Here is a 23102-nt window from a genome sequence, read left to right as displayed (position 1 = left end):
TGGGTCTCACCAGTTTAAGTCTCAACTTTAAGCTCAGCTTCACCCTACCTCTGATGATCAGAAAACTCAAAAAAAGGACAAGCCTTAAGGACATCAGCTCAAAGGAGTTACAGATATGACAACTTTGTCTCTTCTCAATGATTTGATTTTGTTGATTCATCAGGGAAGCCATGGTGATAAGAGGTTTAAAATCCCCAATGTTCTTTGATAACAACACACTTCTGCCCAACATCTACTGTACAGCCGTAAAACATTACATTAATGAGAACTAATAGCAGTATAAGATAAAAGTAGACATAAAAACCATTCTTTCAGGGCCAGGGATTTAGCTTAGCTATTAAGCACCTGCCTGGCAAGCACGAGGCTATGAGTTCAATCCCCTATACCAAAAAAAAAAAAAAAAAAAAGAACAAAAACAAAACACAACACCCCCCCCAAAAAAAAACAACCAATCCTTTCCCGATGCAGGTGTGTTGGCACATGCCTGTAATATAAGAGCCTGAGGCAGAAGGAGCACCATGAAAGTGAGGCCAGCCTGGGCTATATAATGAATTCAAGGCAGCCTGAACTGCAAAGCAAGAGTCTGTCTCAAAAAAACAAGCAAGACCATCCTTTCCTCCCCAGAGCTAAAGGTATAAATAGGTTGTCCCCAGACCTCCAGGAAGGGGGCCAGCCATTCCAAATCCAAGGCCAATTATATCCTGTTCATTCCCAGTCTGCTGAGACCTGCTGTTGACAAGTAACTGGACCCCAGTTCTAAAACTTCTGAACCTCCATCCACAAAATAGAAACCAAGATTTGTCTAAAGGTAGCGGGTAAAGTAATCACTTTTCTGTTGGATACAGGAATATCATATTTGGTTTTACAGAAATATGTGGACTTCTAGTTCCCTCTTCTGTCTCCACTGTAGCGGTGATGGCTTTATCTCCAAACCACTCTGTACCACACCCCTGCCTTGCACCTTGAAAACAACAATTTTCACATATTTTCCCAGCACGCCCAACCTGTCCCATCCCATTAATGGGACCAGATATACTTTCAAAAGTACAGTCTCCCACAACCATCCAGCGCTCCCCAACCTTTGACTATGCTCCTTCTCCTTAGCTCACCTCCCCTCCTCAACCCAGATTCCACGAACTTCACCTCCCATTTTACCCCAACAAGTCAACCACATCAGCTGGAAAGCTCAGTACTCCTTAGTTGCTTCTCATCACACTCTTATCAAGGTTACCCTCAAAGACCCTGCCTCTTCCCCAACAAGACAGAATATTTCCTTAACCCATAGGCTGCACAGGGACCCCAGTCCACTATCTCCAAACTCCTCTCCCTTGGCTTCTTAGATCCATCAGTTCTCCTTACATCACCCTTAGCCTAGCCATAAAAACAAATAGAACTTACTGTGTAGTCCAGGACCTACACACTATCAATGAACCCTTCTTACTATCACCCCCCGGTGCCTAATCCACACAGCATTGTTTTCTCAGTACTGCCTCCCATTTTACAGTTCTTGACCATGAAGATAGTTTTTGTTCCCATCCCTCTTGACCCCAGTTCCCCCAAATCCCTTTACTTTATCTGGAAGAATCTTTACACCAAAACCTCCCAACAACTTACTTAAACTGACCTTTAGGGATTCTGCAACAACCATAATTTTTTGGACAAACACTAACCAAAGACCTCTTATCTCTTCCCCTAAACCCTAGCTGCCTATCCAATATGATGATGACCTATTACCATACAGCCCTTCTCTCTCTCTTATGCACAACAGATACTGCTAACACTAAACTTCCCAACACTAAAGAGATACTGGGTATCTTCAGACAGGCCCGCTTGTTTAAGATTGAGGTCACCTACCTTAGACTTCACATCACCTCTACTCTTAAGAGAATCATACAAGGCCAGGAAACCCTCATCTCTCAGATCCCCTATCATAGTCAAAATTTGACCGCTTTTCCTTTTGGGGGACTCAGTGATTAACTGTTTCTATTTTATTTTGTTCTATTTTTTAGTACCAGGGATCAAACTCACAACCTCACACTTACCAGGAGAGTGCTTGAGCCACCTGAGCTACATCCTGGCCCTCAGTGATTACTTTTGTCTGGAGATTCTAAACTTCAGCTTATCGCTGAGCAGAGCTCTGTATGATGCTACCTCAAGAGACTCCAGACACTCCTTTTTTCTCCCTCCTCTGTCTTCTGCTTTCAACCAACTAAAATTGGCCCTCACTTCCATGCCAACATGAAATCTCCCAAACCCCAGAAAACCTTTCTGTCTATATATAAACGCCAAAAAGGGCTTCGTTTTTGGGCTCCTAGCTCAGTTTTTTTGGCACAAAAATACTATAGTCTACTTCTCAAAACAGTTTAATAAGGTGGTCCTGGGTGGTCAAGCTGTCTTCACAGCTTAATGGCAGCAGCTCTCCTAATTAGAAAATTCCCAGATGTGTTCTATTCCAACATTTCACAGTCTGTGTCTCTCATTCCTTACAGCCTACTCTACCTCACTACAGCCATGCTACAAACCAAACCTATGTGGATAGATTTCCTACCCATTGCCTTCCCTACATCAGGCCACCCCAACTCACCTCATCTCTTCAGCCCCTTCCAATGGATTTATGGGCATCCTTTTGTTCTTGGCAACACTCCTCCAATACATCCTTTTCAAACACAACCCACCACTGCTCTTCCTAGTTACCCCACTTCTACAAAACCTTCCTAAACTTTACTCCCCAAACCTGATGTCAACACTCCCTCCCTTATCTACCGGGGACAGTACCTACATCCAAAACCCTCAGTCCCAAACCCTGTAAGCAAACCTGGCAAGGACCCTATACAGTTTTCCCTTTCACACAGACGGCCACAAAACATTCAGGTCTTCCCTCATGGATCAGTTTTTCCAGACTAGAACTAAGGATAAAAAACCCCAACTCTACACATTTCCCACAGGTGGAAATCCCAACTCCTGATGCCTACATCTCTGTCTCAATGCTATCCCAAAAGAAATGGTTTGATCAACATGAGGTAAATGTGAGTCAGACCATGACCCATCCCCTGCTCCTCTCTGACCTTATTCTATTACTCCCCAAAGACTCCCAACTGGAGGTGCCATAGAGGCCTCACTAGAGACCTCACTAGAGGCCTCTCTACACCACTAGGTCTCAGTTCATTCCTCCCCAAACTCACCATGATCTACCCAATCTCATACTCCCTGTTACATCATGTGCTCATAGATGGAGCTTTGAGGAGGTGGCTGGATCATGAAGGTGTAATACTCATCAGTATCACATCCATGGTGGGTTTACGGCTATATGTGATATGAGGAGGTAAAACCTTGTCAGAGGAGGTGGGACTTTGGGGGTGCAACCTAGAAAGTCTGTCTCCATCTCTCCTCCCCCAGGCTGCTTGCCATGCCATGAGCCATTCTCCTTGGTTATGCCCTTCTCCCATGCTACTCTACCTTGGGGCCAGCTGACAATGGACTGAAATCTACAATCTGAGTCAAAATAAGCTTTTCTCCTTTTAAATTGTAGGTGTCAGGAATTGTGTCCCAGAGACCAGAAAATGATGAGACACCACATTCTCTTGTTTGATAATCCCAGTTCCAAAAAGATTTACTTCTAGCTCAACATTTAGAACATTCCATCAATCTCACCTTCGACATTTTAAACAGAACAAATCCCTCTCTGGCCCAAGATTTCTGGTTGTGCCTATCTCTATCATCTACAGCTTATATGCAATCCTCACCCCCAAATCAACCTGGACAAACACTCAGACACAACTTCCTGTATAACAAGATTTAAACTCAACCTTTAATGATTCAACCAACACCCTCTTAAATAATACCCAACAACCTTGGCAGACAGGGTCACCAAACTCTTTCAGACATATTTTATTAACTTCTCTAAATCCCCTACAACTCTCCACACAATTATTGGTCCTAAAACCCTTGAAACTTCCTTTTTATTTCAAGTTCACCTTGACATAACCATGAGACGACACTTAATGGTTCCTTTAGGGAAAACACTTTTCAGTGAAACTAAGCCATTATTATCAAGAGCCCCAAGAATATCAATCTCATGAGATCAATTATAGCATCTCACCTGAGACAAATGAAAATTTCACTCCACTTGTCCTTTCCTTTGGAAATCTCAGTCTCTTCCCCAATCCTAACTACTCATAAACTCTCCAAGCTCTTCCAGGGAATTTCATTAACATCTCATCCTCCAGTAACCGTATCAATTCAGTGTATAACAGGGGCCTCCTTGACTGGTTCTATCTTGATAGGAAAAATAAGCCAAGCCCTCTAATTCCAAGACACTGTCCTGAGTGATCCATTTGTAACCCCTACAATTAACAATTTTAGGAGATTGTGTAACTAACAAGGTCTCAGGCTTATAGGTTGGTGCCAGCGGGTTTAGCAAAATTAGAAACTCTCATGTTAAGAAAGACTGTTGTAATCTCCTAGGTTTATCAGTCTTTCATTTACAAATGTATCTTTCCCAGCCACAAAAATATTAATTGCTCAGGGAGAAATGGAAAGTTAATATCACAACTCCATCATTCATAAATTACATCATGACCTCAGAATGATAAAATTATGAGCTATTTTAATTATTTTTCATTTATCACTATGTAATTTTTTACGGATCAGAAATAAAATTGAGAACTGAAAATATTGTTCGGTATTCCCAGCCCACACTAACTCTGGCTGCACCCTGAATGTACCCTAGCTTCCCAAGGCTTCTAGGTAGGACACAGCCCACACTTGCTGGACTCCCCAGTCGAGGCTCAAGGAGTACAGGTCTTGGGCTGACTGAATTTCAGCCATCTCTGAGCTGAAAGGGTGCAAGAGGTGGTAGAGTGGAGGTTTAGAGAATGACAGCCAGTGAACAAGAAGTACTGGTACGGGGGCTGAGGAGGAGGCACTTGAAGAAGACCTCTCCTGCCACACTGGATAGTCACAGAGCATCTGAGGAGCTGAGCTCAGCTGTGGAAGTGGGGCCCTCCTACCATGATGGCAGCAATGCAGTCCTCAGGGGTCTCCTCTGTGGTACACACCAAGGCGCCACCACTCAACGCGCTCCATTCATCACACTTGGCCCTCTCGTGGGGGCCCACTGCACACCACTGCACCCTCTGGGAGACTTCCACACCTGGAGTGGAGTAGAGCAGGATTCAAGGGAGGCCCAAATGGCTGCAATGCTTCCCAACAGGGGTCTCCTGATAGCAGCAGAGCTATCCTCTCTCTGTCTCATTCCCTTGTTCCTGTGTTCCTAGTGTTCAGTTTTCAGGAAGAGCAGTGAAGGCAGAGGTCCCTGCTCCTGTGCACCTCACCCCAGGCCTCACCTCCTACAGGGCCTCTCTGAGCTCCAGCTCAAACCAGTGCCTTCTGGGGTTTCCCTCACAGGGCTGGGCTCCCCATGCAGGGAGGAGGTCCCAGTGAGGTGTCATCCTTTCAGGGTGTAGACTGCTTGTCCCTCTCACCCAGTATCTTTACTCACCACATCTAACACTTGGGTTGCCCTTTTGTAGATGCTCAATAACTATGGATTAACTATACAGAGGGGAAAAAATAGAGAAAAGGGAATGAAATGAACTGGGCATCCAGTAAAAGGAAGGAGCCAAGCTAAAGACCTGGGATTCTATTCTAGTTCTGCATCTGATCATGGAAGTAGCTGTGGTCCTACTTCAGTTTAGACTACTGTCCCTGTCAAATGGAGTTGGAGCTGAGCAGGTTGTCTACAATATTAAGGTCTTCAACACCGTTTTGTTGGGGGCTGGGTCGCTCAGCAATAGAGCACTTGTCTAGCATGTGTGAGGACCAGAAGGGAAGAGAAAGGGGAAGAAGGGAAAGAGGAAGGAGAGTTGGAAAGAGGTAGGGAAGAATAGAAAGAAAAGGATCTTTTGTAATTAAGTAACTTAGACTCAACAGATAGTTTCCTCCTGACCCAATTCACCTGGTGGCTCCTGTGGACTCTGAGGGCCAGTAAAGCTGGGTGAGTCTCACAGGCACTGGGAGAGCCCCAATTTCGCCTGTCTTGTCACGCTGCCTAGGCTGGCCCGACCCCTCCAAGGCCCTTACATACCTCTCTTCAGATGCTGAATGGCAGACAAATACTCATATCCCAGGTACAGCTTGGCGTCTACCTTGGGGGGGACCCTTAAAAATCCATGGGCAGCATTGGTAAAGAGCAGGTCTTTCCCATGAGGGGAGCTGAAGAGCTGGAATTCTGATGACTTGTCTTTTCCAAAGTATTTCTGTTTCAAGGGTAACAGAAAAAGTGAGGGAGAAGGGTTGACAATGAGGTAAAAGTAAAAAGAACCTGAAACCAGGTGAAGGGACAGACAGGGAGGAGGGACACCGGTCAACTCTCTCCTCTCTGATCCACAGTCACGCCTCCCGTGGTTTCTGTAACCTGCAGCTCGCAGCACTCTAAAAATTATTCAATGGAAAACTCCAGAAACAATGAGCCTTAAATAACTTTTATTACAGCATATTGTTATAATCTCTTACACTGCCTTATTTATAAAATAAACTATTGTAGCTCTGGATATATATGATACAGATGATCCTGATTTTGATAATTTAACTTACTATTTTTTGACGTTATAATGGGTTTATGGCGACATAACCCATAAGGAGTTGGGGGTGTATCTGTGTACAGTTTGGTACTGTTCACAGTTCCGACATCCATGGGGTCTTAGAGCAGCTCCCCACAGACAAGGACAGGTGACAATGAGAGCCGAGCATGAACACTGAGGCCAGGGAGTCCACTCCCCTTGCTGCTCATGGCATCATCAAATCTCCAGGGAACGGTTCACTGTCTACCTCGAGAGTTACACAGCACTGCCAGGGGCTGTCCCCTAGATCTGGTGAAGGGGTGGGTGAGGGTCAGGCAGCCACCCCTATCCAATGTGGGCTGCTGCTCTGTGTTCCCATGGGGCAGCAGTCAAGGCTGTCTTGTCCTTTGCTGACTGCCCCAGGCCCTGGGGTGGTCTTCATCTGGAAGAGGCTGGTGATCCAGTACCAGGCCATCAGGGCTAGACGGCAGGATCCTGGGCTTGTCACCTCATCCCAGGCCTGCCACTGAATGAGGGCATGTGAGGGCTTGTGTTATCAAATGGTCCCTTTCTCTTTCTGGCCTATAAAGCAAAAGGCCCTTTGATTATGACACCTGCTGCCCGGTCCAAAGCCATTCTTGACTGCAGCTGATAGTAGCACCTGCCTATATGTTTTTTAAATGATTGCTTTTGTTCTTGCAGAGGCTCCGTGTGAAGTTATCACCTGCTGTCCTCCCTGGTAACTGCTCCCCCAACACACACTTCCTTTGGGTGCACACAGCTTACTCCCCAGGGCTCAGGAATCTTCCCAGATAAAACCTTCCAATCAGTTTCTCTCTCTTCTGCAGTTTCTACTTTGTCCTAGATGAACCCAGACAGTGCAGTTGCAATCTGCTGCTGTACTCTTTGTGTCTCCCATGGTCATCTTGAGTGATTCAAGGGCAAATCTTTGTCTAGTTCATTTCTGAATCCCCTAGCACTGAACAGAGAGTGTTGACAGAGATGGGACAGGGTGCTGAACAGGAGCCAGCTGGGAGAGACAGCCATTGGTGCAGGAGAGCCCTGGGACCCAAGGGAAAGAAGTCAGGAGGGAGAGATCAAGGGCCAGTGGGGTAAGAGGAGCACTTCTTGGAGGAGGAGGGGACATCTGGGTTGTATCCTATGGACCTGTTTGGAACTGAAAACAATAAAGTGAGGCAAGAGGAGCTTCCACAGAGAGGCTTTAGGCTCTGGGTTGGTGATGCCAGTCAAGGGCTCTATGATCCCTGCAATCTGCAGGAAGGCAGACCGAATGCCTCGGCAGGGGAGTGGCTCATGCACTGCAAGTACTTTCTAGAGTGGCAAGGAAGCAAGAGGGCAAACTCCAAATCCAAGAAGGAGAGGAGGACAGCAGGTGAGGATACCTGGGCCTGACTGAGGAGCTCCCAGATCAAGTCCTCCTTCCCGTCCACACTCCGAGCCACAACAGCGTGAGAAGGGACCTTGGCCAGATGGCACTGCGCATACTCATCCACTGACTTCCGGGTGTTGTCGGGGCAGAGAAGCTCATACTGGTCCCTGTCAGCCTTCTCAGACAGGGCCTCTGGGGAGGGAAAGAGCAGGTGAGGGGACTGCACACAGAGCCATGAGCTGCGGTGCCCCCTCCTTCCTCAACCACAAAATGTGTAACCTGAAGGTGACTGGGACAGAGTCTCTTCCAAACACATTCACACTGAGGAGGAACTGGCAGTTTTGGCAGTGGGATGAAGGCTTCTCACCCTTAGCTGGGGTAGACACAGGGCCTGGAGGCATGCCTGCCTCCCCCACTCCACTGCCCTGCTTCTCTATAGCTCCACCAACAAGAAGGGTGACACTTAATGCTTACTGAGCACTCATGGTCCACCAAAGACTGTGCTCGAGGCATCCGTGCTTGGCTTCATGTCATCTTCACAACAACTGGCCTATAATTAGCCCATTCTTGACATGAGGAGCCAGAGTCAGGGAGCTGAGGTAACTGGTCAGAGCCTCAGTGAGTCTGATACACTGCCATGCTAGGACAATCCAGTTCCCCCACCAAAACAGCAGCATTTTCTCTGGGGGCAGTGGGCAGGCTGAGAAGGAAGAGGCCTCTTGATTCCCATTGCATAGGTATTAAAAGGTATCACAGCTTCAATACATTTATAGGTTGCAGTCCTAATCTCCAGTGGCTCAGAATATTCCCCCACATTTCTTATTTAGGAAAAGACTCTTTGCAGGTGCAATTAAAGAAGTCATAGTGAAGTAGAATGGGCCCTTAATCCAATACGAGTGATGTCTTTGGAAGAAGGGAAATGTGGATGAGGCATGCATGTGCAGAGAGCACCATGCATGCGTGAAGGCAGAGGATGGGGTGATGTGTCTACACACCAAGGAACACCAAAGACAGCAGTCAGCTAGGAAAGAGGCATGGAGAGAGCCACCCTCACAGCCCTCAGGAGAAATGAACCCTGCCCACACATTTAAAGTCCAGCCTCCAGAACTATGAGATGGTACATGTCTATTGCTTAAACCACCCAGTTTTCATTCTGGTGGTCCCGGCAAATGGACACTAAAGGTCTATGAAGTTGATACAGTCTCACATGGGAAGATAAATGGTACAACTAGAGCCTGGGAATGATTACAATTTTAATACAGCATGTTATGAAGAAAATAACTTAAGCTGGGCATGGTGACGCACACCGGTAATCCCAGAATTTGGGAAGCTGAAGCAGGAGGATCGCCACAAGTTTGAGGCCAGCCTAGGCTATGTAGTGATACAAGGCCAGCCTGAATTATACAGTGAGACCCTGTCTCAAAAAAATAATACTAATTTAAAATTTGTGTATTAAAAGTAAAAAATTACATGATTTAATAATGTTAGCATTAAGTACAAAGAACCAATATGATACAATGATCTCAGGAAGAAGTAACATTTGAACATTGGTCACCTGAAGGCCCAGCAGTGGCAGCAGCAGACCGTGGCTCACCACCAGCACTCCCTGGCAGCCTGAAGGCCACGCATGGAGTCTCCCCCAAGATTCTCCTTAAAGGCAAGCGGGTGTCTTACAGAAGAGTAGAAAAGGGATTTTCAACAAAAAATCAGGGTGGCCTGGAACAACATGCCACTGCAACAAAGTGCACCTTTTAAAGCTCTTGGCGATGCTGAAAGATGCTGCCGCCCCGACATAACTGCAGTAACTGGAGCATTCACAGGACATAACGATGCTCATTTGGAGAAACTTAATTCTGGAAGATGAGACCCAGAGGTGACCCCACTGATTAAAATTGCTGCTAACAAGACACGCATCAATTGCCAAACAGTGAACAAACCAGGTCAGTGTGTGATAATGAGGAGACAGTGAACTGTGCATGGCTGAAAAGAGAACAAGGACACTGATGTCACCAGTTAGGAAAGGACCCGAGGTGGTAAGGACTAAAGCCAGCGTAGCTTGTGAGGTCTGAAAACCCCTGCACACAGCAGACATTGTTATCAGAGTGAGCTTAGCACAATGAACATCAATTTGATAGATAGATAGATCATTAACATGAACTCTCGATATAAAACCGAGAACCTGCAAACTCTACTTAGCTAAAATGCTCTTTTATTGGTCTACTTCCAGCAAATTGTCTAGAATACTAAAAAGGCATTTTTTTCAAATGGAGAACTAAAGTTGGGAATATGGCTTTCTTATCTAGCATGCACAAAGCCCTGGTTAAATCATTAATCTCTCTCTCTTTCTCTCTCTCTCTCTCTCTCTCTCTCTCTCTCTCTCTCTCTCTGTCTCACACATGCTCACACACAGCTGAAAACACAACAACATGGGAGCTATTTTTTTTTGTCAGTGGTAACAATGCCTTGTACAAATTTAACTCTAAATGTGCTGACATGCTCAGAAATATTTGTGTTTCTCAAGATGTATTGGCTTAAGGTATTTGGAGCACATAGAAATTTACAATGAAATGTAAATTTGTCTGTGATTAAATTTTTAATGAGTGGGAGAACTGGTTATTAAAATTTGATTTTAGAGCCAGGAGATAGTTCAGTGATATTGTACTAGCTTAGCACGTGGGAGGTCCTGGGTTTCATTTCCAGCACAAAGCAAAACGTTAGCAGTTTAAAGGTTTTGAAAACTTGTTCACTGGACTCATGGAAAGGTCCCTGAAGGGATCTGAGAGATGGTGGAGAGAGGTAGACACAGGTCCCTGATGCAGGAAGGTGTTCAACAGGAGATGAGCCAAGAGAAACAAACTGGGCACCAAAGTACAAACAACAGAAACACACAAACTCACCTCTGGATTAAACCCCTCACCATCATTCATCTCTAGATGTAAGGAAAACTTGGGGCAAGAGCCAGTCTCCCTAGTGAGCTGGGCCCACCTGGTTCTTTACCCAGCACTTACCAAACACCGTCAGATGCCGCACGAAGCTCACATCCCCCACGCCATCCTGCAGGCACCTGAGGAACAGGACAGTATGGTCAGGCCCTCACCTCAGGCACAGGCCTCACCTGTCTCTGGTGCAGAACCCTGAGGGTCTGCCTGGCTACTGGCTCATGGGGCTTTGGCCAAAGTTTCCTGGGAACCAATTCCTCTTATAGAGGCTACACTTTTCTGAGTGGCCTTTGTATGCTACAGCCAGTGCCAGATCTGAAGCTAGCAGGAGCCCCAGAGAAGGACATCCTCGGCACCCCTGTGGAGGAATGGGGGTGGGGTGGGGGAAAGATGCTACCTTCCTCTTAGAAAGCAGTTAAAAGAAACAGGGCTTTTTGTCTGCTTTTGACTAAAGGCTTGAAGTCAGATATATGGATGACCAGCACATTGGTCAGCCCTGGGTTCCAATCAGTGTCTCTCTAGATATGAGCAGCAGCCATTTCTCTTACAGAGCATAGAGTACAAAGAGGCACCTGCAGAGGACTGAGGCAGCCTCAGGTCCCTGACACAAGGGATGCAAACCAGGAGGAGCACTGGGAGGCCTTGGCCTTTGGCCACACCAAGAGCCCAGGTCTGGGTCTTCAGGCCCCAGTCTGATCCCTGGTCCTAGAGAGAAGCACAGCAGGCACCAAGCTCTGGGGAGACCTGAGGATCCCACACAGGTTTGGAGTGAGGGTAGACCAAGGGAAGCACCCAGTACCCAGGCTATCACATGACCCTGTAGAACCCTAGGGCATGCCCTGTCCACTCTGTGCTCTTGTTCCCAAAAGGCAATGGGAGGCTGACCAGAGGATCTCACTCACTTGAAGGCACCTGAGTAGCCAAAATATGGTTCGTGAGAGGAGCAGGCACACTTGTCAGTCCCTTTTCCTGCACACAGCTGACACAGTCTGGGGAACCTCTTCTCATCTGTGCAGGGGACACAGCTGCCAGAGAAGAACTCAGCTGCTCCTGCTCAACACAGACACACGGACCACAGGGTATGAGCCCGCAAGGGCCTCAGGACATGCACACATGTGAGAGAGTGGCCCTACGAGCCCGAGGTCTGCCGACTTCCCAGAGTGGTGCTGGGAGAAAAGAGTGCATGGCCAGCTGGGTGCAGCCTGCCAGAGTGAGTGATGCCCACAGTGCCACTGTTTTATGTGGGCTCCTGGCTCAGGTCTACAAAAATGTTTCCAGTTTTCCCATTGCAGGTGTGAGAGCGGCTGACCTACACTGAATCAAGCCATGGCCCAGTTCCACTCACTCTGCCAGCTCAGCAACCCCAGGTCCTAAGAAGGCAGACAGTAATCCCAACAGGGCAGGAACACCTGCAGGCCAGCCAGTCTCCAAAAATCCTTCCTTATCATAGACTATAGGCCCCCTGCATGTTCCTTCTGCACCCAGGAGCTGGGGTGGCTCATGGGGTCCCTTTTCTGTGACAGAGGTGGGACAGGTTGCTAGTGATGGGGCAGGAGGCATAATGGACAACTGCTCAGACAGATGTCCAGTAATACCTATCACTTAGGCAGGTAAACACCCCACGAAAGGGAATGATATGTGCTCCAGGCCACAGCACTTCATCAGATCCCTGCAGCCACTTGTCCTTGTCATGGCTGCAACACGAACATTGTAGATAATGGCAGAGCTCAGGAAGATGCACTTTTGCAGACAGCAGGATTTGACCATCATCTTCAAGGGCTGAAAAGGTGCCCAGGGCTCACCTTGACCATCCTAACTGAACAAGAAGTTTGTGCCTGAGTAGCCATCCCTCCTGTGCCTGCATCCCCAGTCCTCACCTTAGGCATGGAGGCCTGAGGTGCTGCCAGTGTGATCGGAAGCCCCAGGGAAACTTGCTGGGAAATTGGGAGGAAGGTAATCTTCATAAGTGGGCCTCAAGGATGGCTCCTTGTCAAGCCAAGCTACTGGGGCCCCAGGAAGGCAGGACCAACAGGAGCTCAGAGAGACAGAAGCACCTTTCTTGAGGACGCCAGCTTCCATGGGTTGCTGGTGCACACACCCTCATCCCATCTTGGAAAACATGGAACATATACATGTGACAATGACTGTAGGGTCCACACATGGCCCATTTGGGCAACTAGTGTAGGAGCACTGTCTGAGGACACCCAATGCCTCCCGGCTTACCTGCTTCAAGAGAACCAGAGGGAAGCAGCAGACCAATAGGAACAATCCACCCAGCAGACCAGCCCAGGCCCGTGTGGCAGGACTTCTTGCCTTGGAGCTGGTTCAGTTGGAAGTTGGTGCCCTTTTTCACCACAGCCACAACATAATAGTGAGTTTGTGGATCTGCAGAGGAGCAGAGAAAGAAGGAACAAAGGAAGATGGCACATCTTCACCACTGCGCTTCCAGAGCATGCAATGCAGACCTTTGAAAGATCCTACCATCTCACACCCTCACCTGGTCAGCACAGAGAAAACAAAAGAGAAAACTGAACTTTTTAAGGTAATCAACACATAGATAGCCTCTGGTTTACAATATCTAAGCTTCTGATTATTAAACTTTGCAATGTGTGGAAGCAACACGTAGTTAGTAGAAACCATTCTTTGTTTCTTGGTTTTTTTGTTTTTGTTTTTGATTTTGTCCTTTGTTTGAGACAGGGTCTAACTATGTAGTTCAGGCTGGCCTTGAGCTCACTTTGTAGTACAGGCTGGTCTCAAAACTCACAACGATCCTCCTGCCTCAGCCTCCTGAGTGCTGGGATTACACGCGTGCACCATCACGCCTGGCAGAAACCATTCTTTGAATTTGATCTTTTCTCAGTCTATTGATATGTGGTACAATTATCTCATGAAGCTGGGCAGTGGCAGGGAGCCATGTGATCACCAGGGGAAACACTAATACTGTGCTAGCAAGCTATGATGTTTAGTGAGTTGGATGTATTGAATGCATTTTAAGCTTAAACTTTTTCAATCTACAGTGGGTTTGTTAGACATGAACCCACCATAATTGTAAAGGCAACTGTACTTATTTTTCTACCAGCAGAGATGGGAATTTTGAAGGCTCCCACTCTGACAGGGCCTGCAGGTGTCTGCAGGAAAGACTTTCAGCTCCTAGGCACTGAGGTCACGGCCTCTCTACTTCTCTGTCTACAGCTCCATCACAAAGCATGGGAGGAAGGATGCAGGAGCAACCTAGGAATGTGCCAGGGCCCTGAAAATTAGAGGTGGACTGTGCTCCCACACTGACAGCACTGGTGGAAAAGTGTGGGAAAGAGGCAAAGGTCCATTCGTAGTCTCCCCAAGAATCTCCTCAAAACATACAAGGCCTGTATACTTCAGTCCAAGGAGGAGACAGCACAGAGAAGAAGCAGTCAGACCCTCAGGTTCTCCTCCCAGAGATGGGCAGCCTAGGAGTGATGGACTCAGGACTGCACCTCCTTTCCAGGCTGTGCATATCCCCACAGCACCAAAGGTATTTCCATTAGGATGCACAAAGGTTGCAGTTGCCTAGGAAGAGTTATAGCCTAGTCCTTGTGGGTCAGTGACAACCTCCATCCATCCAAAGAGCTCCCAGAAACTTTGTTTTCTGTTAAGAGGATGCTGTCAGAGTCCCCGACTGCCCCAGTGGCTGTAGTGTCACACCCACAGCTTGGGTGCCTAGGGAGAACTCACCATCTTTAGACCCATAGAATTCTGCGGCGATGGGCTTCAGGTTGTAGGGGGCCAAGCTTGCCTCAAGCACCAAACCTCCATCAATGGTCACAGCATCTGCTTTGTTTGCCTGAAAGAGAGATTAGACCATGAATGGCACCCATCATCTCTGAGGAAGACTCCCCTAGTCCTCTCTCAGGGATGTTTGTTCCATAAACACTGAATGCAATGGACCTCCATCACCTTCCCTGGTCTATGTCAAATGTCACTGGCTTCATTCATAAAACTATCATCTCCACTTTTTCTTCTTAAGCCTTATCAATTATCTGACATACTTAGTTCGTTGTTTGTCCTTCCCTGTGTAATATAAGCTCCTTGAAATTGAGGACATTTTTGTGTGTTTTACTCTCTGCCAAATCCTAATACCAGAAGTGCATCTAGCACAGGTAGGTATTCAGTAAGTGTTGGATAAGTGAGTGAATTGTAGAATATGTTTTGCCCGCAGTAACTCATGTTATGTACTCTCAGATCTGAGGCACCTTTACAGGAAGCTGTCGGCCCAGGGTTCCCTTCTTTCTACGGGAAGCAGAAACTCCACAGCGTCCTCTCAGAAATGAGGTTGAATCACTTCCATACCCATTATAGAAATAATTCTTTTTTTTTTATTTAAGGAGAAAAAGGGAAAAAAGCAGAAAAAAGGTACAAGTTATACAGAATTTCAGAAAAAAATAAACAGTAGGAAATCACTAGTTAATGGATTACATATTGTCATCTTAGAAATATTTGTTAAAGTTACAAGATTAAAGCATATAAAGTGGACATTCAAACAGTGAGACTGAAAACAGTTCTGTTCAATGATCCAACAAAACTCAGTAATTCATTGTCTATCTTATACACTTAAATATACATGCAGTTATACCATTTAGAGCACTTTCTTTTCCTCTCTTTTGTACAATGACTATTACACATTTTGGGTTTTATTGCTACCACAGTTCTTATTACTTTTTTTGGAAGAGAGTAAAACCAAATGTGACTTAACAGAACAGAGTCGGTTAAATCAAAAGGGTGGACATAATAGATAATGTAAAAACATAAAACAAGGTAATCGACAATGGTTACCATAATGCTTCCCGCTATCTCAAATAGAATTGCCTATATCATCAATTATAATAAAATTGAACAAAACAGTAAAGAACAAAACCAACAAAACCAAAACATTGGAGACATTACAGGTCTTCAAAAGTAGATAATAGTCAACCAATATGGGCGGCATAATGAATCCCACTATCTTCACAGCTGTTGCCTAAACTTTCAAACCTGGTACTATCAAGCAAAGCAGAATAGAGGAACATCAGTCAAAACAAGATAGTGAGAGCAATACAGGGCTTCAAATCAAGTTAATAAAATATCAGAGTGGGTTACTATAATATATTCTGCTTTTTTAAAATTTATTTTTCCTTTAATTAAAAGGATAAAAATAAAAAAAGTAAATAATAAAATGGAGATTGAAATAAAAGAGGGCATAACAACTAAACAGTGCAGATCAAAACATAACCATTTAAGCAAAATAGTGTTTCACCACAAGATAATCCCGACATAAAAGTAGTTACCATATTGTCTCTTTCCTTGAGATCTTTGAGTATAACTTCGTATACTGTAGCATCAAATATATCAAAACAATGTAAAACCATTCAAGAGAATGACAGTAATGCAGGGTATTTAGAATCAACTAACAGATAATGAACTATGGTTTTTGTATAATCTCCTTGTCTATAAAAGTTTTTGTTTATACTATCACACATAATAAAATCCAATAAGATACAACATGTTAAGACCTATGGAGACAGAAGAACAAAAGCTTGATGGGACTTCAAAATAAGATGATACCAAATCAGCACTACCTCTTATGACGTCGTTTTCTCCAAAATAGCTGTTCCTATCATCCAATCTTCTCTGCCTCATTTCTCTTGAGCTCTTTTTCTATCATTAGTTGTCAGTTTGTCTTCTTCATTTTGTTTTCTGCTCCATTCATTGTGGCCTCTCTGCCACTATTTCTGGATTCTTCGTATTTTTCTTTTTTAGAATATCCTGCAGTATTCTCTGTAGAGTTGAATTGGTGGTTGCATATTCCCCTAGTGCCTCTTTATCCTGAAAGCACCTTGTTTTTCCATCAATTTCCAGGGATAGTTGTGCAGGATATCTCAATCTTGGCTGGAGGTTATTATCTTTCAAAGCTTGAATTATTTCCCCCCACGCTCTTTGTGATTTGGTGGTTTGTGCCGAGAAGTCTGCTGTAATTCTGATGGGTGTTCCCTTGTAAGTGATCTGTTTCTTGTCTCTGACAGCTTTTAATATTCTGTTCTTATATTGGATTTCTGGAATTTTAATTATTCTATGCCTGGGTGTAGCTCTATTTGGGTTGTAGGTAGCTGGAGTCCTGTATGCCTCATATATCAGAGTATCTTTACCATTTGCTAAATTAGGGAAATTCTCTTGGATTATTTCTGTGAATAGCTTTTGTAGTCCATTTGTTTGTGTCCCCACTTCTTCTCTTATGTTCTTAATTCTTTTTTTTTTTTTTTTGTCTTTTTCCTTTTTATCGGTACCAGGGATCGAACTCATGACTGCCTGCTTGCAAGGCAGGCGCTTATGCCACTGAGCTAAATCCCCAGCCCCCAATGTTCTTAATTCTTAAATTATAGATCCTCTTATCATCTTCTAGTTTTTGTATTGTTGCTGTTTATTTTTTTGTTATTTTTAAGAAGTTTTTCATTTCATGCTCCCATATTGCAAATCTGCTCTCCAGTTCAGATAATCTATCCTTAGTTTCTTTCAAGCTGTTATGCCAGTTTTCCATAGAGTTTTTAGTTTCCTGGTAATCTCTTTGAACCTGCTTCACGTATTCTATGTGTTCTCTATTTTCTCCATCAAATAATTCTCCCCTCTTTTTCTGTTCTTCCATTCCACCATCTGCTTTTTCTTGGGTGGTGCTTAGCATTTCTCTAACTATTCTGCTTTTGTCTTGCTTCAGGTTATTAATAACTTCATTCCTGAACTCATCTATGAGGCTCTGGAGATAGCCTTTTATGTCTATTGATGGTGTGTGTGCTATTGCCTGTTTCTCAGGATTGGGGGCCGAGGAGCCTTTCTTGTTGCTCCCTCTTCCCATATTCTTTGTTCCTCATATATGCTAGCATATATAGGAGGCCCAGTTTCCTTCCCTGTCGGCCACAGTCTGATTGAATTGCACCGGCTATGTGTTCCCGCCCACCGCAGTGCACCTGGGAGTTATGGACCAGGCAGCCTATGCGGGGCCCGCCCCTCCAGGTCAACCTACCTAAGGCTTCACCACCAGGGTGCCCCTCCAGGCGCTGGGGCCTGGGTTGTGCTAGCCTACTGGGTCTCAGCCAGCAGTGTCACATAGGCTAGGCACTGCTCACCAATCCCGCTTGAGAGGGGGATATGTGACTGAAGTCACTACAGCGCCCTGTTCCAGCAAGTTGGCCCCATCCCAGAATGTCCTCTGTTGGCACCTCCTAGACCGTGGGAGAGTCCCAGTTTCCCTCACTCACCAGAGGTCGATGCACGGCTGCCCGCCCGCCCAGCTCTTAACTCCATTCACAGATTCCTGTTCTCAGAGCTTTTGTGCATCTCTCTCCCTGCCGAGCCAATTCAGATGCAGCAGTGGAGGCAGGAAACCCAAATCGCGGCTTCCAATGGTGCGGGCTCCAGCTTCCATGCTCAGGCTTTATCTGTTCCTGTTATAGCACCAGGATTGCATTCCCAGTTGGTATCTCTCAGCCCAGTTCATTCTTGGGTCAGCAGGGTATATCTCCTCTTGGTTAGGATTCCTCACTCTGCACCATTCCTGGATTCTAAGCTGGGTCTCGCAGAGAGCCTGCATAGCTGCTGCTATCTGTCCACCATGTTCTCTGGATCTTGAAATAATTCTTTTCTTAAGAAATTTTTTGGGGTCTTTTCCTTTTCTTTTTTTGGTATGAGGAATTGAACTCAGGGCTTCACACTTGCTAGGCATGTGCTTCTCTGCCTAACTACATTCCTAGCCCAGAAATCATTCTTTTTGTTTATTTATTAATTATCTTTCAAAGTGATTTGAGTTTTACTGGATTTAGTGAAGTCACCCTCAGTATCCAGGGAAATTAGCCCCAGAACTCCCACAGTAAACAAATCTGCAGATCCTCAGGTCCCTAATGTAAAAGAATGTAGTATTTGCATATAACCAATGTACTTTAAATCAACTTTAAATTGTTTACATAACTAAATGCTGTAAATGCTATATAAATAGGTATGATACCTGTATAAATAGGTATATAGGACTTCCAGGAGAACATGGTGGACAAATAACAGCAGCCACAGAGGCTCTCTGAGATTACCAGCTTAGAATCCAGCAGCGGTGCCGTGTGAGGAGTCCCACGCGAGGTGAGATGTACCCTGCTGACCCAGGAACAAAGTAAGCTGAGAGAAACCAACTGGAAATGCAATCTTGATGCTATAACAGGAACAGATAAAATCTCAGTGTGGAAGCTGGATCCCGCGCCATTGGAAGCCGCGATTTGAATGTCCTGCTGCCGATACTGCGTCCCAATCCGCACGGCAGGGAGAGAGGTACGCCAAAGCTCTGAGAGCGGGAATTGGCCCAAACGGCAGCATTGAGAGCGGGACTGGCTCGACCTGCAGTGAGTGAAATGGGGACCCTTTCATAGACTAGGAGGCTCCAACAAAGAACATTCTGGGAACGGGCAGACTAGCCGGAACACAGCCCTGCAGTGACTTTAGTCACATATTCCCCTCTCAAGTGGGAATAGTGGGGAGCACTTGGCCTGGTGATGCCATGGACTAAGATCCTGTAGGCTAGCCCAAACCAGGTCCCTGCACCTGGCGGTGCACTCTAGCAGTGAAGCCTTCACTAGGTTGATCTGGAGGGATGGGCTCAGCAGAGGCTGCCCAGATCTGTGTCTCCCTAGTACACTGCAGTGGGCAGGAACACTTAGCCGGTGGATTCAAACAAACTACCACAGACAAAGAGGAAAAAAAAAAACTGAGCCTTCTACATACGCTTGTATGGAAGGAACAAAAAGTATGGGAAAAGGGAGCAACAAGAAAGGTTCCTCAGTCCCCAATCCTGAGAACACTGATCCAGGAAAGGTAAAAGCAAAAGAGAATGAAGACAGAAAACATGCAATATCAGACACAGCACCTATAGATATAAAACGGTATCTCCGGAGCCTCATAGACGAGTTCAAAAATGAAGTATTTAATGAAATAAAGCAAGAAATAAGTAGAATAATTAGAGAAATGCTAAGCACCACCCAAGAAAAAACAGATGGTGGAATGGAAGAACAGAAAAAAATGGGAGAATTGTTTGATGGAGAAAATAGAGAAAACATAGAATACGTGAAGCAGGTTCACAGAGATTACCAGGAAACTAAAAACTCTATTGAAAGCTGGCATAACAGCTTGAAAGAAACTAAGGATAGATTATCAGAACTGGAGGACAGATTTGTAAGGTGGGAGCATGAAATGAAAAACTTCTTAAAAATAACAAGAAGACAAACAGCAATAATGCAAAGACTAGAAGATGACAAGAGGATCTATAACTTAAGAATTAAGAACATAAAAGAAGTAGGGACTCAAACAAATGAACTACAAAAGCTATTCACAGAAATAATCCAGGAGAATTTCCCTAATTTAGCAAAAGGTAAAGATACTCAGATGTATGAGGCATACAGGACCCCAGCCACCTACAACCCAAACAGAGCTACACCCAGGCATATAATAATCAAAATTCCAGAAATCCAATATAAGAACAGAATATTAAAAGCCATTAGAGACAGGAAACAGATCACTTACAAGGGAACACCCATCAGAATTACAGCAGACTTCTCGGCACAAACCATCAAATCACGAAGAGCGTGGGGGGAATAATTCAAGCTTTGAAAGATAATAACCTCCAGCCAAGATTGATATATCCTGCACAACTGTCCCTAGAAATTGATGGAAAAACAAGGTGCTTCCAGGATAAAGAGGAACTAGGGGAATTTGCAACCACCAGTTCAACTCTACAGAGATTACTGCAGGATATTCTAAAAATGAAAAATACCAAACAGTGGCAGAGAGGCCACAATGAATGGAGCAGAAAGCGAAATGAAGAGGACAAACTGACAACTAGTGACAGAAAAAAAGGTCAACAGAAATGAGGCAGAGAAGGTTGGATGGTAGGAACAGCTATTTTGGAGAAAACAAGACATCATAATAGGTAGTGCTGATTTAATATCTTCTTGTTTTGAAGTCCCATCAAGCTTTTGTTCTTCTGTCTCCATCGGTTTTAACGTGTTGTATCTTATTGGATTTTATTATATGTGATAATATAAACAAAAACTTTTATAGACAAGGAGATTATACAGAAACCATTGTTTATTTTCTGTTAGTTGATTCTAAATACCCTGTAATACTGTCATTCTCTTGAATGGTTTTACATTGTCTTGATATGTTTGATGCTACAGTATACGAAGTTATACCCAAAGATTTTAATGGAAGAGATACTATGGTAACTACTATTATGTCAAGATTACCTTGTGGTGAAACACTATTTTGCTGAAATGGCTATGTTTTGACCTGCACTGCTATGTTGTTATGCCCTCTTTTTTTATCTCATCTCTTTTTTATTATCTACTTTTTCATTTTTATCCTTTTAATTAAGGGAAAAATAAATTAAAAAATAGCAGGATATGTTATAGTAATCCACTTTGATTTCCTAGTAACTTGATTTGAAATTCTGTATTGCTCTCACCATCTTGTTTTGACTGATTTTCCTCTATTCTGTTATGCTAGACAGTACCAAGTTTGAAAGTCTAGGCAACAACTATGAAGCCAATAAGATCCATTGCGATGCCCATTCTGGTTGACTATTATCTTCTTTTGAAGTCCTCTAATGTCTCCAATGTTTTCGTTTTATTGGTCTTATTCTTTACTGTTTTGTTCAATTTTATTATAACTGATGACATAGGCAATTCTTTTTAAGATAACGAGGCATTATGGTAACCATTGTTGATCATCTTCTATTTTGTTTTTACATTATGTATTATGTCCATCCTTTTGATTTCACTGACTCTGTCCTGGTATGTCACATTTGGTTTTACTTTCTTCAAAAAAAAGTAATAAGAACTGTGGGAGTAATAAAACCCAAAATGTGTAATCGTCATTGTACAAAAGAAAGGAAAAGAAAGTTCTCTAAAAGATATAACTGCATATATATTTAAGTGTATAAGATAGATAATCATATTACTGTGTTTTGTTGGATTATTGAACAAAACTGTTTGCAGTCTCACTGTTTGAAAGTCCCCTCTATATGCTTTAATTTTGTAACTTCAACAACTATTTCTAAGATGACAATATGCAATTAACTAGTGATTTCCTACTGTTTATTTTTTCTGAAATTCTGTATAACTTGTACCCTTTTTCTGTTTTTTTTCTTTTTTCTCTTTAAATAAAATTTTAAAAAATATGTATATAATTAGTGGCAAGAATGAAGTCTATGTATTCAGAAAAGGTAAAAATTTTTTTTTTACATTTGCTGAGGCTTGAATGTGCAAATACAGAAGCCATCAACACAGAGGGACAAAAGTGTTATATATATTTACTTCCTTTTCTTATATTTTATGATATGTATGCTATATGCATTTTCTTATACATATTTTACAAAATACAGGTATCAAAATATACCAATGTATATTACAATTATATATTCCAAACCCATTTTGTTTCATATACATTTTACATATGTTTGTGTGTGTGTGTGTGTAAAATTAGAACACTATTGAATATATCAGAAACCAACCTGAACTGATAAAGGTTGGATTAGTATAAAAGTTAAAAGAACAAGAAGGCACTAAGCCTTGTGAACCCCATCAAGAAGCAGAGCAGTGGGAACCCACACATGTTTCATTCTATCCTCGTGGGTTCCAAGTTGCTCTTACTTCTCCCTATTTTACAGACATCTTCCTTCCTTTTCTTACAGACACGTTCCAAAATCAGAGGCAAAATGAAACTTGAATCAGAGGCAAAAAGACAACAACCTTACAGAGGCTTCTCAACCAGCTCCCGTGATTGCATAAGGTCAAATGTCTGTACCAAATGCATGTCTGTCTCTGCCTTTCTCTTCACACACACACACATGCACGCACATGTAAATATACACATATATATGTGAATTTAAGAATAAAAACTTATGAACATCTTCGTGACAATGAATATTTCCAAATTCTGTTCAGAAATAAACAAATTATAACCCTAATACAAGTTTATGATTTATAATGCTAATAGCAATGCATACCAGTTTCACTGCAAACCTACCAGTGAAAAACGTTATCAATAATGAAGCATTACTCTGCCATAAAGGATAAACTTGAGACATTTCTAGGTAAATGGATGTACCTTGAAAACATACTCCTAAGTGAAATAAATTAGACACCCATGCATACATACTGCATTGTTTCTCTGGTG

General features: G+C 43.9%; 1 protein-coding gene across 3 annotated transcripts in view; it reads right to left on the bottom strand.

Annotated features, from left to right (window-relative positions):
- Positions 1 to 23102, bottom strand: part of LOC100721922 (inhibitor of carbonic anhydrase) — a 62500-nt gene that overhangs the window by 19646 nt on the left and 19752 nt on the right. For all 3 annotated transcript variants that reach the window (XM_063249023.1, XM_063249024.1, XM_013159756.2), the window contains 7 exons: positions 14601 to 14709; positions 13113 to 13274; positions 11792 to 11939; positions 10959 to 11014; positions 7964 to 8142; positions 6086 to 6257; positions 5010 to 5152 (listed from right to left, as the gene is read on the bottom strand). In XM_063249023.1, the coding sequence (XP_063105093.1) occupies positions 5010 to 5152; positions 6086 to 6257; positions 7964 to 8142; positions 10959 to 11014; positions 11792 to 11939; positions 13113 to 13274; positions 14601 to 14709 (969 nt within the window). The remainder of the gene's footprint in view (positions 1 to 5009; positions 5153 to 6085; positions 6258 to 7963; positions 8143 to 10958; positions 11015 to 11791; positions 11940 to 13112; positions 13275 to 14600; positions 14710 to 23102) is intronic.

This window comes from Cavia porcellus, unplaced genomic scaffold, assembly GCF_034190915.1.
Source record: "Cavia porcellus strain 051 isolate PalLab524CR breed Dunkin Hartley unplaced genomic scaffold, mCavPor4.1 scaffold_5, whole genome shotgun sequence".
NCBI lineage: Eukaryota > Metazoa > Chordata > Mammalia > Rodentia > Caviidae > Cavia > Cavia porcellus.
The sequence above is the reverse complement of the archived record's forward strand: the minus strand, read 5'-3'. Positions and strand labels throughout refer to the sequence as shown.